Genomic DNA, 14,707 nt, shown 5'->3' with positions numbered 1-14,707 from the left:
TGATCATCAAAGTCTGTAGGCTTCATCCTCTTGGCACCACAACTATTTAGACTAAATGTAATGCCAGTACAATCAAAAAGTTGTTGAGATGTTTCAGAAAGAAAGAAAGAAAGAAAGAAAGAACATATAAAGGGAAAGATTAAAAGGCCGACACAGATAAGACCTCTTGCCTCAGTTCCTGTCTCAAAACTGATACTATAAGTCTAACTGGTGGGTTCACCTTAGGTTAAGCACAAAAGAGCTCTGCGTCTCACTTTTATGGATGTGTGTGTGTTCTTATGTCATCTCAGATCTGTTCTCAGCCACATTGTGTTCTGGGAAAAAATTCTCTCATTGAAAACTCTACAGGAAAAGAGAATAACTGTTTGTACAAGGAGAACTTGGGTGGTACGGATTCCAGTTTACGCAAATGCTTATGTTACCTTTTTTTTTGTGTGTTATGGCTTTGGACGATGTCTTCGCCTGCCAGACGAAACAAAGCCATGCCAATCATGTGCTGGGTTAAGTTTGTTTGTTAGGCATGACTGTTGCTCTTAAACATTATTTGGATGAACTTTTAATTTACTTTTAATTGAGGAGTCACCAATATTATGGCTACAAAATCAATCAAAAAACATAAAATGACAAAAACAATTCTGGTTTCCACCATCATGTATGTTCAGTATGGAAATGCAGATTGGTCTGAAAATTAAAGTTTATTAAATGACAGATGCAGTCACGTTCCAGCAGGCTAAAACAGAGAATTTGGTTTAAAATAATATAAAACCACATTTTCATCAATAGCTGTATCATATTTATTGCGCAATATGGAACTTCTGCTGTCGGGGGCCTCTCAATCAAAACAATGAAAACAAAAGATGGAGTTCAATGATTTTGTGCAGTCAAGTGGCAGCTTGTTGTCTTTATTGTTAAACAACCACCGTTGCCAATGAAAAACTATCTGTCTCAAGCAGAAATGATCATGGGCTAGTTTAGACTGTTTATAGTTTTAGTCACGTTATGTTTGGTCACATTCACCTCACAGACTTGCTCACTCTCTGACATAGACTCTCTATGTAGATGTAATGCCAGTACAATCAAGAAGTTGTTGAGATGTTTAAGAAAGAAAGAAAGAAAGAAAGAAAGAAAGAACATATAAAGGGAAAGATTAAACATATATAGATGTTTCCCAGAAGTTAAAGTGACAAGGGACCAAATGAAACGTGCTGTTACCTTGAATTAATTAATACACTTTTCTGGGTTTGACGTGTTGGAAACATTTGGGATAATATGATGTTTCTTGACATTTAATGCGGAAATGTTACATATTTCATATTCAAACTGTCACTCTCTCTGATTCACTGCATTCATCTCTTTTATATGTTTTGTTAGACTGTGGGGACTGGTTGGCCATCTTCAAAAACAAATGTCTTTTTGTGGATTTTCTGTTACTCTAGCAATAAACAAGATTTATACCAGCTTCTAACACAGCCAAGAATCCTCCTTTTCCTTGAATAGATATTTTAAGATGGAGGTACACTTACAGAGAGCAACTTGGGACTATTTTACTTTGTATTTGACGTTTGAAAATTTCAATGTTAAATGTAAATAAGACCAATGTCCTAATTGTCACTTCCTAGTTTAACTAACTGAATATGGATTTACAGAAATTTATTTTTCCGTGTTGAATGGGGGTTAAATGACAAGGAGCAACAACTGGAAAAATTGAATTACTTATGAATATAAAATCATGCTTACTTACTGAAAAATGCATAAAGTAGTAGTAGATACGACATAACTAATTTGCATTTCAGGGTTAGGGTTAATAACTTTATTCGTAGAGCTCCTTTAAAAACAGTTTACAGTTTACAGTTGAGAGTTTACAAGGTGCTATGATAGAACAAACGCAGGACACTCAGGAAGATAATATAAAAGGCTGCATAACAGTCAAGCCAAACTTTTTTAGTTTTGTTAGATGAGTCACATTTAATCTTTAACAGTCACGTTAACTGGGTTTGTTAGTTTGTTATCCCACAGGATTCCCATTAAACAAACAACTGTCAGCCGTGTTTCAGAACTTGAACTTGCACTTACAAAGAAACTGTAGCTGCTAGTGAATCAACAAATAGAGCTGCAATGTCTACATATATTTTAGTTATTTTGATATTATACAGGTCATTTTTCGAGCTGCTCAGATGAGAACATTGGCTGCTTGAATATCTTTTGGACTGTATGTCTAAAAAACACAGGTGTGGCACTGACATACACTTTCCACGGGAGAAGATACCCGTCAGATTAATCGAAAATGACAATAATTATTAGTAGCAGCCCTATCAACATCTGACTGGAGGCTGAAGGTTAAACAGGGGCTTGAAGCAATAATTTCATTTCAGAGGTCGCACAGTTTCAAGACAAGAAAAACATAATGACAAGATAACGCAAATAATAAAAATACTGAACTACTATTGGCTATAACCACCAGAGTAAACCAGTATACTGAAATGGTTTGGCTTTATATGGCACTGTTACAAAAATATCAGTAGCACTGACAGTTTTAAGAAGTAATTTGAATTCAGAAACCGATTTGCATACTGTAATTTACTGGCAAAGGACAAAGTTGGAGGTTTGTAGCCTGAGTCAGTCAAACTGATGCGTCATGTGGCATGCCAAGACTAGCAAAAGTTATAGACTCACAAAGCCTGACAGCGTATATGACGTTGTTAGTTTGTGTTACAAAGATATTAATCTGGAAAAAAAATAAACTTCAGATAAATATTACAACATCACATGTCAGTGATGTATGGGCATTGAGTTGATTATGTCTTGTTGCCTCTCAAGACCTTCCAACATATACAACAAACAATTGTAATACAGAAACAGAAAGCAACCTGAGCTCAGTCTGTGGTGAATTAAAGTCAATCAAGTTTAGGTTTATTTTGATATATCTAACTGAAGAACAAACCATCCGTCATCTATTACACAACCTACTTGAAACTAAAACTGTCAAGATATTTCAATCATGACCACAACGAGTGAAGTGAAAAGGGTTTGCCAAATTCATAAAAACTGTCAAGGGATAATGCAGAGAGACAGACAACTAGTTCATTGCAGCGCAAACTGGCCAACCAACATGTGTCGCTTCAAGACATACATGACCACATTCACAAGTTAATGCAGCTTGTTATGTAACACAACAGCAGCCAGATGTGGGTAGGAACTTGATCTTGTCTATTTGATGACTGCCTTCCCCAAACAGTGATTATCCAATTATAGCTTAATAAATATGTAACTACACTAACCAAGCCTGTCACTTTAGATGTTTAATCTCCCTGAAACAGTGTGTATTGGGTTTTATTAAGATGGCAAGAGTGTAGAAAAGCAAAACACTCAAGACTAAAAGTGAGAACAACAGTCTGATCTTACGTCTTTCCAGGTTGTACTTGCAACATAAGTACTTACCACATTGATAATCATCTGGTGAGAATGATGACTTTTCGCTCGGGACAAGCAGTAATAGCCTAAGTCTCATGCTCTTGATGGCTTCATAGATAATATGGTGCTAAAAGACCATGTAGGAGCCATTTTCCAGGATTTTTGTTTTTAAATGTGTCAGCTAGTAACATTAAAAAGTCAGCTGGAGATATTGTTTTCCACCAGATCATAGAGCTAACTTCATTTGATAACTAGCGAGCTGATAAAATCCGTTAGACACAGTTAGCATTTCAGACGGCAAAATTAGTGGTTGCCGGTTAAGCTGAAACAATTAGTGGATTGATCGATAGACAGAAAAATAATTGGTAGATATCATAATTAGAAATGAAAAGCCTGCTTTTTCCCCACCTCTGTCTATGACGGAGGACCCATTGTTTCAAAAATACCAAGGATTTTTGAGTGTTAGGTAACATCTGCTGCAATTAACGTCATAAACTACCAATGTGTCTTAACAGAAGGGGAAGCTTGCTCAATATGTTAATAACAGTAACTAAGGGTGGCAAAAACAAAAAGTCAGTGTGCTTATTTACTTCCAGTAACCTGCTGTAAGATTTTCCACAGAATGTTGAAATCAAGCTGAACTTACTGGTTTGTTTTGCCAGATTTGGTGCAAATGAGATACATCAGTTTATGATGAAAGCCCGGGAACCGCACACGTTAATGAAGAACGTGCATTTCATAACTCTATCAATTGATCTGAGTCACTCAAAGGGATGAGGGGGTTGGGAGATGTGGAGGTTCAGGACTGTGCAAATCCAACACATTTCAAAGTAAAAAAACACATGTTTTTCATTCAGTTTTCCTTATCGCCTTACAACAGTCTGCGGTTTTGAAGCGAACGTGCCAGCTGGTTCCTTTCTTTGTGGATTTTGCATGTTTTCCTAAAGTCAAAAGCGAGAACTTTAGATGTGATGAAAAATCTATAAACATTAGGTGCAAATGCAATTGTGTTTGTATGGCTATGTTTCTTGGCTCTGACATAAACTAGTCAACATAGTTCTCTGTACTGGGATAAACTCCAGCAGCTTGACCCTGAACAGGATAAAGAGTATAGCCAAATTAGGGATGGAGGGATTGTTTCCTTTATGCACATAAAACAAGCTGTGAAAATAAGAAAGATTCCTCTTCAGGAGACGACGAGGCGAAAGTGCTTCGAAAATGTGTGGGATTCTCACTCTTTCTCATGGCTCCTTGGAAAAGGAGGTAACATGGACTTTACGTGCATGCTGTTTAAAGCTGTACTCTTGTGCACATTTTGTGTTATTTAAGTTGTTTGGAAGTTTTTAGACATGGATACAGACAATTATGATACTATAAATTAGTAACCTGAAATGATTTACTCTTTATTATATACTCAACAGTACCCTGCCATAGAACAGAATAGAATAGAATATATATATATATAAATAGATAAAAATAGTCAAATATATACAACAAGTTACATAGACACAAGATTCAAGTTGTACACAAGTGGGTATGTAAATGAGGGGTGGTAGTGGTAGTGGGGGGGTTATTGTACTTGCAGTTCTCGGGTGTGAAAGTCTTTAGAGAGTGAGGAGTGAAGGGGAGGGGGGTGTTGTGCATTTCACTGCCTGTGGGAAGAAACTGTTCGGCAGTCTGTTTGTTTTACATCTGATAGATCTATAGAGCAGGGGGGAGAACAGGTAATGTCCGGGGTGAGTGGGGTCCTTAACAATACAGCTGGCCTTTGGAGTCGGCCAGCGTCAATGTCTCTGAGAGGGGGTAGTGTCGTCCCGATGACACGCTCCACTGCCTTCACCCCCCGCTGCAGGTCCTTCCTGTCCTGTGTTGTGCAGCTGGAGAACCGCACCGTGCAGCAGTAGGTCGGGAGGCTTTCTATCGCTGACCGATAGAAGTTGGTCAACAGGTGGTGAGGGAGGTGAGCATGCTTTAGCTTCCTGAGGAAGTAGAGTCGCTGTTGGGCCTTCCCCACCTGATGAGAGATGTGTGTGGTCCAGGTGAGGTCGGCCGAGATGTGAACCCCAAGGAACTTAAAGCTCCCATATAGACTGTGGTGTTGTTGGGGTAACTGTCTGCCACTGTCAACCAATGGGCTTTTTCTCATCCTAATTTTACCCAAATAGCAGCTTGCAAGAAAGCAGCTGTTTCCCCTTTTGAGGTAAAACAACATAAAAATGTAAGTGCATACTTGTCTTACTAACATTGTATGGAAATAATATTTTAATGCAGAAGTTACATCCATAAGATACCTACAAGCCTGAAGTCTGCAGAATGAAGTAAAAATGCTTTAGTAAATTGTGCCCTCTGGTGGGTAGTGAGAGGAATGAGCACACTGGACAGATATACAAAGGTGTACTAGCAAAATGAATCAATGTGTCAACAGTAAAGGACCATTTTAAAGGAAGGACATATATCACGAGTTATATATCAAGTTATAATATATGTTAAATAACAGCATTATTATTGTTAAGGGTTTAAGGAAGATTTTAATGTTGTTGCTGGTAACAATAGGGCTAATTTTAACCACTTTATAGTGCTGGTCAATACAGTCATTTTAAAGGCAGATATGTTTTTGTTTCTACTTTCAAATGTATGAAAATACTTAATTAAAGTAAGAGTGACCTACTCAAAACTTTAGTCAAGTACCCTACTTGAGTAAAAGTACTTATTTACTTTCCACCACAGCAAATAGGACTCCAACTGATGATTCCTTTAATTATTGATTGATCTGTTGAGTGTTTTTCCAATTTAATGCTTAACCATCTAGTCTAGAAAATGTCAAATACTGGAAATCTACACAATTGAGAAGCAGTAAACACAGAATGTTTTGCATTATTGATTGATAAACTATTTAATTTATTATCAGAATCAGTACATAAAGTACTTTGAGCTGAATTTTGTGCATAAAATGTGCTGTATAAATTAAGTTTATTACATTTATTATTACCATTATTATTATTTTACTTTTGTACCACTTAACAGGCAGTGTTAAAGGGTTAATCAGTGGGTTATTTAGCACAAAGACATTGTGTGCAGTCAAACATCGAACAGAAATTAAGTTTATTTTCTAGTAGAGATAAGGAGAACGTCTCAAAAGACATCAAATCTGTTATGTTGAATTTTGAGAAAATGTGTGTTACATGATGTGCAAGATGTAGACGATATTTTCATTTGATGAAAAAGAGCATGTCTTAGGTCTTGGGTTTGAATATCTGACTCCGTAAAATCATAGCTTCACCAAAGAGCTGGAAAAAATGATACACAGTGAACATGTGATACTGTTGTATAGTGTGATTTTAGCAGACTTAAAGACAGTGCTGTAAAAAGTACCCAAAACTTTTACTTGAGTAAAAGTAAAGGAACTGTGTTAAAAATTACTTTTTCAAAAGTGAAAGTCACATAAGAATAGTTCTTGAGTTAAAGTCTTAAAGTATTTGATATTAAGTTAAGTATCAACAGTTGTTTTCTGGCAATAAATGTATTTAGGTATCAAGATTAGTAAAAGTAATTATACATATATTTACATGTATGTATATTCTGTATACTATGGGTAGATCAATTATTGGCCTAGACGTTTAACTATATATATATATATTTAACATTTTTTACAGAATCAGTGTTTTTGATCTGATTGCCAATAAAATAAATCCATGTAAAAATACACTACTTTGGCTCTGATGCAGCACCATTTCTCAAAAGTAACTACTAACTAAAGTTATCAAAAAAATGAAGTGGAGTAAAAGTAAAACATTTAGTGGAGTGGAAGTGTAAAGTAGCAGAAAATAGAAATAGAAAGGTAAAGTACAAGTACTTGAAAATTTTACTTAAGTACAGTACTTGAGTAAATGTACTCAGTTACTTTTCCATCACTGCTTAAAGGGAAATAAAAAGGCACAACTGAATGTTGGTGGTTGCATACTTGAAAATTACTTTCTTCCAAAAGTACTTAAAATGGAGGGCTCGTCCGGGATTTGAACCCGGGACCTCTCGCACCCTAAGCGAGAATCATACCCCTAGACCAACGAGCCACGTGATCTGCACAAACCAAACTTGCAGCCAGAAACCTGCGGATCTTGAACACAATCTTATTGTTGTTGTCCGTGTGTCAAACAAACTTTTCTACTGCAGCTGTCATCTCAATTAACTGCAGTACCAACAAGCTAACTCATGCTATCGGTGATTAGCACCAACCGAAGACTGAATGTGAACGGTCCGGGTCTAATTACGACGGGTTAGAAGAGAGAAACGGTCTCTACAAAACTAAATACCGTTACTTAATGAACACGACGTCAAAGAGAAAAATTAAAAAATATAAAAAATTAAAGTCTGCTACCTAGTTAGCTGAACTCTGCTAGCTAATTCTCAGTCTCCTTACCTCGTTAGGTTGACTGACATCGTGGCTGTTGACAACGTTTTCTTTGCTTTCTCTCCTATAACAGAAATAAAAAAAATGAAACAGGGTCGAAATATGAACCAAATGTCTCTTTAGCTTCATCATTAATCTGTTTGAGGCGATATACTTACCGGAACAATGCAAGTTTAGCTACTTTAGACGTTTTAAGAGGTGTTTGTTGAAAAGGACCGTTACTTTAGAACTCTCACACCGTTGTTACGTCACTGCAGCGCCACCAGAGGTCGCCGCGAGCTTTCAGGAAGAACGCTGAGGGAGGACGCAGAGGATCCGGGCGAGGCGAGAGGGTTCGCTCCCCCACACTTCCGGTTTCGTTTAAATCCTGTTGCTCAGACAGTGTCTCTTTTTCTTTGTAGTAACACAAAATCTACTGCCATGAACTACACATGTGATGTTTGTCAATTTAAAAAGTACATTTTTCAAGTCAAGAAAGTCGCAGTTTGTCGTAAAGACATTAAAATAGCATCTAGTTTTGTGTTAAACCCACATCACACACACACACACCAGCACCAACATGGCCGCCAACTTGGCACAGAAAAGGTACTAAAAAAGATGAAAATCACAATGAATCTGCTCATATTGACAACTGCAGTATGTGAAAGGGTAGTTAGTCACTTCTGTGAGATGCTACTATACCGGGCCGGCTCTACAATGTTTAAGTTATGGGTTTTGGTGAGTGTTCAATAAGACAACGTCACTAATGCAACTGTTGGCTGTGTAGTCTTTATAATTAAGTATTTTTACAGTCTTGTTGCTAACAGGTGGCCAAAAGGGACTACATAGGTCGCCATCATGCCGAACAGAGACTTATCTACTCACTAGCCTGTCTTCACAGGCCAACTTTAGTTACAAACTATTCTAACTCTAACTTTACAACTTGTACATTGATCAATTTATAGAAACCATGCATAGTAATTGTGTAGTAAGACGCTCAATGGTGGTGACGTTTAAGTCATGTGACTGCAAAGTAGTCTGTTTATCGCCTAACATTAGCTTTTTACTCCTGCTACAAAAAAACATCATCCCTTCAGCAACTCTGTACTGGAGGGAAACGCACATCAGCCTTCAAGGATTAATCCCACTATTTGTTGAGGTTGATCACTTTCATTAACTGTTCCATTAAACTCCCATTAGCGTGTATAGATCATTGAATCAAAAACAATGCAGGCAGTAGAGCAGCATCAATGAGGGTAAATAGGAGGATTTACTTTTATGAGACTAATGTCAGTAGTTTTGAAACAGCTTCTCCCTTTAAGTGTGTACGTGTGTGTCTTTGTGTGTGCATTTAAAGTAAAAACTGCTTCCAAGGATGCAAAGAAAACATTTTTTATTATCAAGAAGCTGCATCAGACTCAATAAATTAAAACTTTAATATGAAAGCAAAGTAATATTCAAACATTGTACTTATTAACAGCGTACTCCACTACGTTGACCACTGAGCCTTGAGCGGTTGCTGGGTGACAGTCAGTGTGTTGCTGGTGTCCATGGATGCCTTATACATAGAGATGTGAAAGAACTACAGAGGATGAGGCCCCCCGGTGTGTTTGTGTGTCTAGCAGATGGCAGTCTCAGTCCCGACAACCAAAGCAGGCGGGGTTGGCACATATTTCACACTGATCCGTAGACGTCATGATATCCACTGTAACAAGCAAGAAAAAGGAGGAAATATAAATATTCATCTGACCTAAAAGACGTTTTTTGCACCACCCGAGGGTGAGCTTTTCAGGTTCATGAAATACTTGATATAACGGGATCCGTAATCCATATCTGTCTTAATACAGCAACAAGGGTGCAGTCTGCGTCTAACTAGCTTAAATGGTCCCTGAAGACTATTTGCACAGCTTTCAATAGGCCACTTGTCAGGCATTATCATTCTAGAGCTACTTCATGGTGAAGCAGTTGTGCAGGATGTGCATAATAAAGTGTGTAAACCGTGAACTCTTGGGTGAGCCTGCAGGCAATGGCCTGAAGACTAAGGAAAATATTAAGAGTCGTTGTTGTTTGGGTTGGTCTTTTCATAGGATCTCTTAACAATCAAAAATACAGAATATTGCCAGCCATATCTTTTAATATGATCGTGATATTCTTCTGCAAAGACACTCTCCTCTTTTCTTTTTGTTCTCTATCTTCGGTCCTGCAGTATTATTTGCCGATATGTCACGAGCACAACTTTTCATCCGTGCAACACCCTCTGCAAGGTGCTGTTCAGAGATCAATAGTGTTTTCACATTTATATATAGATCAGAGAACACAAAAGATGGAGACTTGGGAGCAACGCACCGTAATCATACCTGCCAACCTTCAATAATTTCCCCAGGAGACTCCTGTTTTTCATTGAGCTCTGCCAGTTTCCTCCCGAGGTCACAACTCTCCCGTATTTCTCCCGATTTATGACAAATATTTTATTTAACATGGCCTGTTTCTGGCACTGTATAGCGTGTAGTCTGCTGTACTGTTGCAACTCATACAGAGATGAGATTAAGATGTCCTGAAAAGGAGAATTTCTGTTTCTTGCGCAAAATTTTAAGCAAAAATCTGCAAAAAATGATATGTAGGTGCAAAAACAAAGCTGATGTCCCATATTCCACATGTTATTTCCTTATTTGTCATTGCTTTTTCCTTTGCTCAATCTTACCTAGTTTGGAGAAAACGATGCCGGCTCCCTTCCCTTGACACACGGGCAGAAAGATCTGCGGTAGGAGAGGGTCAGCGCAAACATTCGCCACGCTCGTCCCAGTGAGGTGAGGGTTAACGCTGTCGTCCAAATCCATCAGCAAAATCAACTGCTTCACTGGCTCCAAGGGTAAGATCCTGTCTCCAACCTGGGGAAGAAAAGACCAAGAAGAGGAAATATCGAACATTATTAAAATCTTTCAAGCGCAGGTGCTTTGAATTGAGAGTGAGTGCTCTGTCCGGGTCTTGTAATGAGATTGATAATAGGTGCAAGGGCTGAAACTACTTTAATGTATTTTCAGTTTTGAAAGGAGCTGACAGGATTGCCACTTTAGATATGGCTTTGGAGGATCGAAAGAACATGACTGGACTAAATAATTGGTGTTTAAAGAGGTGAAACGCTTCTGCAAATGACTCTTCTGCCATTAAACAGGCCTGACAACATCCGGGTTTTCAAAAAAAAAAATGCTACAAGTATTTCTAAGATGCGTTTAGAAAATCTAAAGAGCAGAGTGAACAGAAAAACAAGCAACACAGCCTGACTGATAAGATAAGTCAACAATATTTCCAAGAATATGCGATACTCACCTTAACCTGCACTCCTGCAGCTCCTCTGCACACACACAGCACCAAAACAAGGACAACACCGAGCACTCTCATTTTTCAGTCGATGCAAAGATCTTTTTCTCAGTTTGGTCTCGGTGTTTCTGTCTTCTGTGGCCTCTGTATACCTGCTCGGCCTCTTATAAGGTGTCTGGACAGATTTGTGAGTAATTTATTAACAAAGACAAATGGCAGGGTGAGGACGGGAGTACAGGTAAGGGTAAAGGTACTGACTGGTCAAAGATAACCAAATGCGTACTGCGTACTTGAAATGTTAGGATCCTCTTTTTTTAATATATAACCAATAAATTTGTTTATAACCGCTCTCTCTGTTGTTTCCCCCGTCAGCACCATATTTCATTATTGTCTCTGGGTTGCACCTAATAAATCTCACCCTGTGTCTCTCTCCCACAGATGTACATCACCGAGCTGTCTGATAAGGAAGCGGCAATACACGTACAGAGCTGATCCATATAGGTCACTTGTTTTTCATGGCTGCAGATGATGATGTTTTCCACATGCAAATGTTACCTTGACTTGTTTGGTGACACATTCAGAAATACACACCCTAAAAAAGAAAATGTTTTTTTTCCCATGAACAAGAAAACCTGAAACACTTGGGAATTAAGTCTATTAAAAAGAGACTTTCACTCCCTTATTTTAAAATACACAATTTGTGAGTCGGTGAAATAAAAAGTTGATTAATACTCGTTTTCCACTGGTCAAAAATCCCACTCAAACCTGCGAATATCCGGCTTTTGTGTGCAATGGAAATGTGTAAACTCGGCATTTACACCCGGGTCAATCGACAATTTATCCACCGTTTTACGGACGCTTCTTTCACAATGGGTCTATTGTTGTTTTCTCTTCTGTTAAGTGAGAAGGTCAGTGACCAAGACCAGACCGGTGAAAGTCCCACACAGTCTGACTGGTCTTGAAATAAAATCCAGAGTCCACTTTTTCTGAGTATGAGACAAGACATCATTGACTGAAAAGTATTACATGCTGAATATACACTTACCTGCTCTATTATGAAAACAAACATCGCACAATGTTTTTAACACAATAAAAGACAGAACTCAATGTATAACATACGCCGAATTCACAAAGAGGCCCAAATTATTGAGAATTTATGCAGACAGTGTTTCACAAACTTTATAAAGATTCTCCTCATTTAACAACTCACAAAATTGAGCGATTTATAAGGGAGTCTGGGGAATTTCTCTCCCTGGCGACCAAGATTGATCTTACGACACTTTGTCAGGGCCCTCAGGCAACCAGGGATGTGTGTTAAAAAACAGTTATTCACACAAAAACTTGGGAGTTGGTGAGAAGGAGCAACTTTTTAAAAATCTGTAAAATCCACGAAGCCATTGTGAGTCACAGCTTGGAGCTTCCCCATTAACAATTAATCGTGTCTGACTGCGTGAGACATTATTTCAGAAGTCACATCAAAGTCACACAAAATCGACCAATTTTAGGCAGGTTTCACTCCGATGAAGTAAAACAGAATAACAAAGCTTTCACTTTCTTTTTTATAACTTTGAGACAAACTTTGTTCTTTTGTATTTTAAACACTTACAACAGCCACCACCACCATATATATATGAACCTAGAAATGTGCAGTATATCGGAGACCCAGCTTGTCTACTTATATAAATCACCCAGACGCACACACACATCAAATGGCTGTTAATGAAAAACTATAAAGTAAATAGACGAGTATTGTTTGATTATCTATTGATTTCCACGTGTTTCGCCAAATAAGCATTACATAACTCTTTACTGGCTGGAATATGGAGGTCCAGGATGGAAATCTACTTTAAAAACATGATCTCAGTGAAGTTTGAAGTTCATGTAGAAACTTTTAACCTGAGCTTGTCTTGGGGAAAAAGAAGAAAAAGAAATGTCTGTTCAATCCCTGCCAGACAGTGAGTGATACCACATTAAAATTTGAACAAGCTGGTGAAAATATTGGAAAACTGGAAAGAGAGGACTGCTTGGACCAGTCCTGGTCCCAAAGTAGACAATTAAAGGAGGTGAAGGACACAAATCTAATTCTCAATCGTTAATGGAAAGATCCTCGATTCTTCTGGCTAACAAAAGGGCAAACTAATCCCCCTACAAGCTGAAATGGGTTTCAGCACAGTTCAATATCATTAAATATGATATTTATAATTAGACTCGTGAGGAGAAGAGATATTCTTTCTGCTGAAACAAGGTAAAAGACCAGATGCACAGAAGGACATCTTCAGACAGATGAACTGTACACATGCTAAGCTGTTAAATCAAAAATATGAGAAGAATGAAACAAACAGGATGGAGGGGGAGGAGGCCTGTTTTGTGTTAAATGTCAAGTTGGTAACTGAATGAGAAAGACTTAGAAAATGTCAAAGCAATTCTTTGAATAGTTCACAAGCTGTGGAAGAATTCTGGTCAATGACAACAGTCACCAACCAAACGACAAAGGCAGGACAGGAGTGTAGGTGTTGAAGTGTGAGTCACTGCAGTCTATGGCTTGTGCAGCGTCGACTCCTCAGGTTGTCTCTTGTTTTTAATGTGTTTTAGTCAATTTTATTTATTTATTTCACTTTTAATAATAAGTCGACTGAGCATACCTGATTTTTTTTTCGACAAGCCTCTTTTAAAAGTTTGGCAGAAACAGGCTGAGTCACGCAGTTGAACAGAAAATTGACTATTGTACAGACTCAGTGAAAGAAATCAGAGGAGGTAGGAAGTGTTTTGACATTCGGGTGACGGTGCAGATTATTCGTTGAGACTGCTGCAAAGGCAGTTCCTATATGAAACTTCTCATGAGCAGCAAGAATGAGCTATATATTGTGAGAAAACCTCATAATCCAGAACTGAGAGGAAAACAGCTTCAACAATCCTCTTTTTCCAGCTGAGGGAAACTGCTTTTGTTACACAAGAAGACATTTTTTTGAAGAGAAGAGAGAAATACCAAGTCACTTTTGTATCATATTCTTCTATTTTATTTTCTATATTTCAATTTAAAGTCAAAAGAGACAAAAGGCCTAGTGTCCAAACGGTGTTGTTGTTGTAACAGTACCTAGAATTTGGTACCGGTGCTCAATGCTACCTTTTTTTCAGGACTCACTCTGTAATGACAAAAATGTTATTTCAGTTGTCACCAAGTCACCAAATAAAAAGGAGGCAGCTGTTAAAAGACCTGGAAGCAGCTGGAGAAACAGTTTTAACTCTGTGCACTTTACTCAACTTGGATACCTTTTAGATTTTATGTTTGACCACCAGGTGTTTCCTCAGATTAGATGTGTTGCCTTGGCGCGGTGTTGTCCTGACTCAATGAAACTTGTTGCAGGGGTGATGTCTCGCTCTCTCTCTTTTTGTCTCTATGAAGTTACTCTAAAAAATTTGGCACAGACTGATTCAACGTGAATCGGTACTCTGTGTTGTACCAATGTCATTTGGTCGGTACCCTTGAAAGTACAGAGTTTAGTACCCAACGCTCCTGCCAGCCTGACTGGATCTCGAATCAGCCTTTATGTTCTCAGCAGATTTCGTGCCCGGTGGCAGACAAAGTTGCAT

At 38.2% G+C, this 14,707-nt stretch overlaps 1 protein-coding gene and 1 non-coding gene across 2 annotated transcripts; both read right to left on the bottom strand.

Annotated features, from left to right (window-relative positions):
* Window positions 1–7,409: 7,409 nt before the first annotated feature.
* trnap-agg (transfer RNA proline (anticodon AGG)) lies at window positions 7,410–7,481 on the bottom strand. The gene has a single exon. It is a non-coding gene; the product is annotated as a tRNA-Pro (tRNA).
* Window positions 7,482–9,432: 1,951 nt separating this feature from the next.
* LOC140997507 (guanylate cyclase activator 2B-like) lies at window positions 9,433–11,203 on the bottom strand. Its single transcript, XM_073467442.1, has 3 exons — window positions 11,126–11,203; window positions 10,500–10,686; window positions 9,433–9,503 (listed from the first exon to the last, which is right to left on the bottom strand). The coding sequence occupies exons 1-3, from the start codon at window positions 11,195–11,197 to the stop codon at window positions 9,433–9,435; spliced, it is 330 nt and encodes a 109-aa protein (XP_073323543.1). The 5' UTR covers window positions 11,198–11,203.
* Window positions 11,204–14,707: the final 3,504 nt, after the last annotated feature.

The sequence above is a fragment of the Pagrus major genome, chromosome 6, assembly GCF_040436345.1.
Source record: "Pagrus major chromosome 6, Pma_NU_1.0".
Taxonomy (NCBI): domain Eukaryota; kingdom Metazoa; phylum Chordata; class Actinopteri; order Spariformes; family Sparidae; genus Pagrus; species Pagrus major.
Note: the sequence above shows the minus strand (reverse complement) of the source record. Positions and strands in the feature narration are given on the sequence as shown.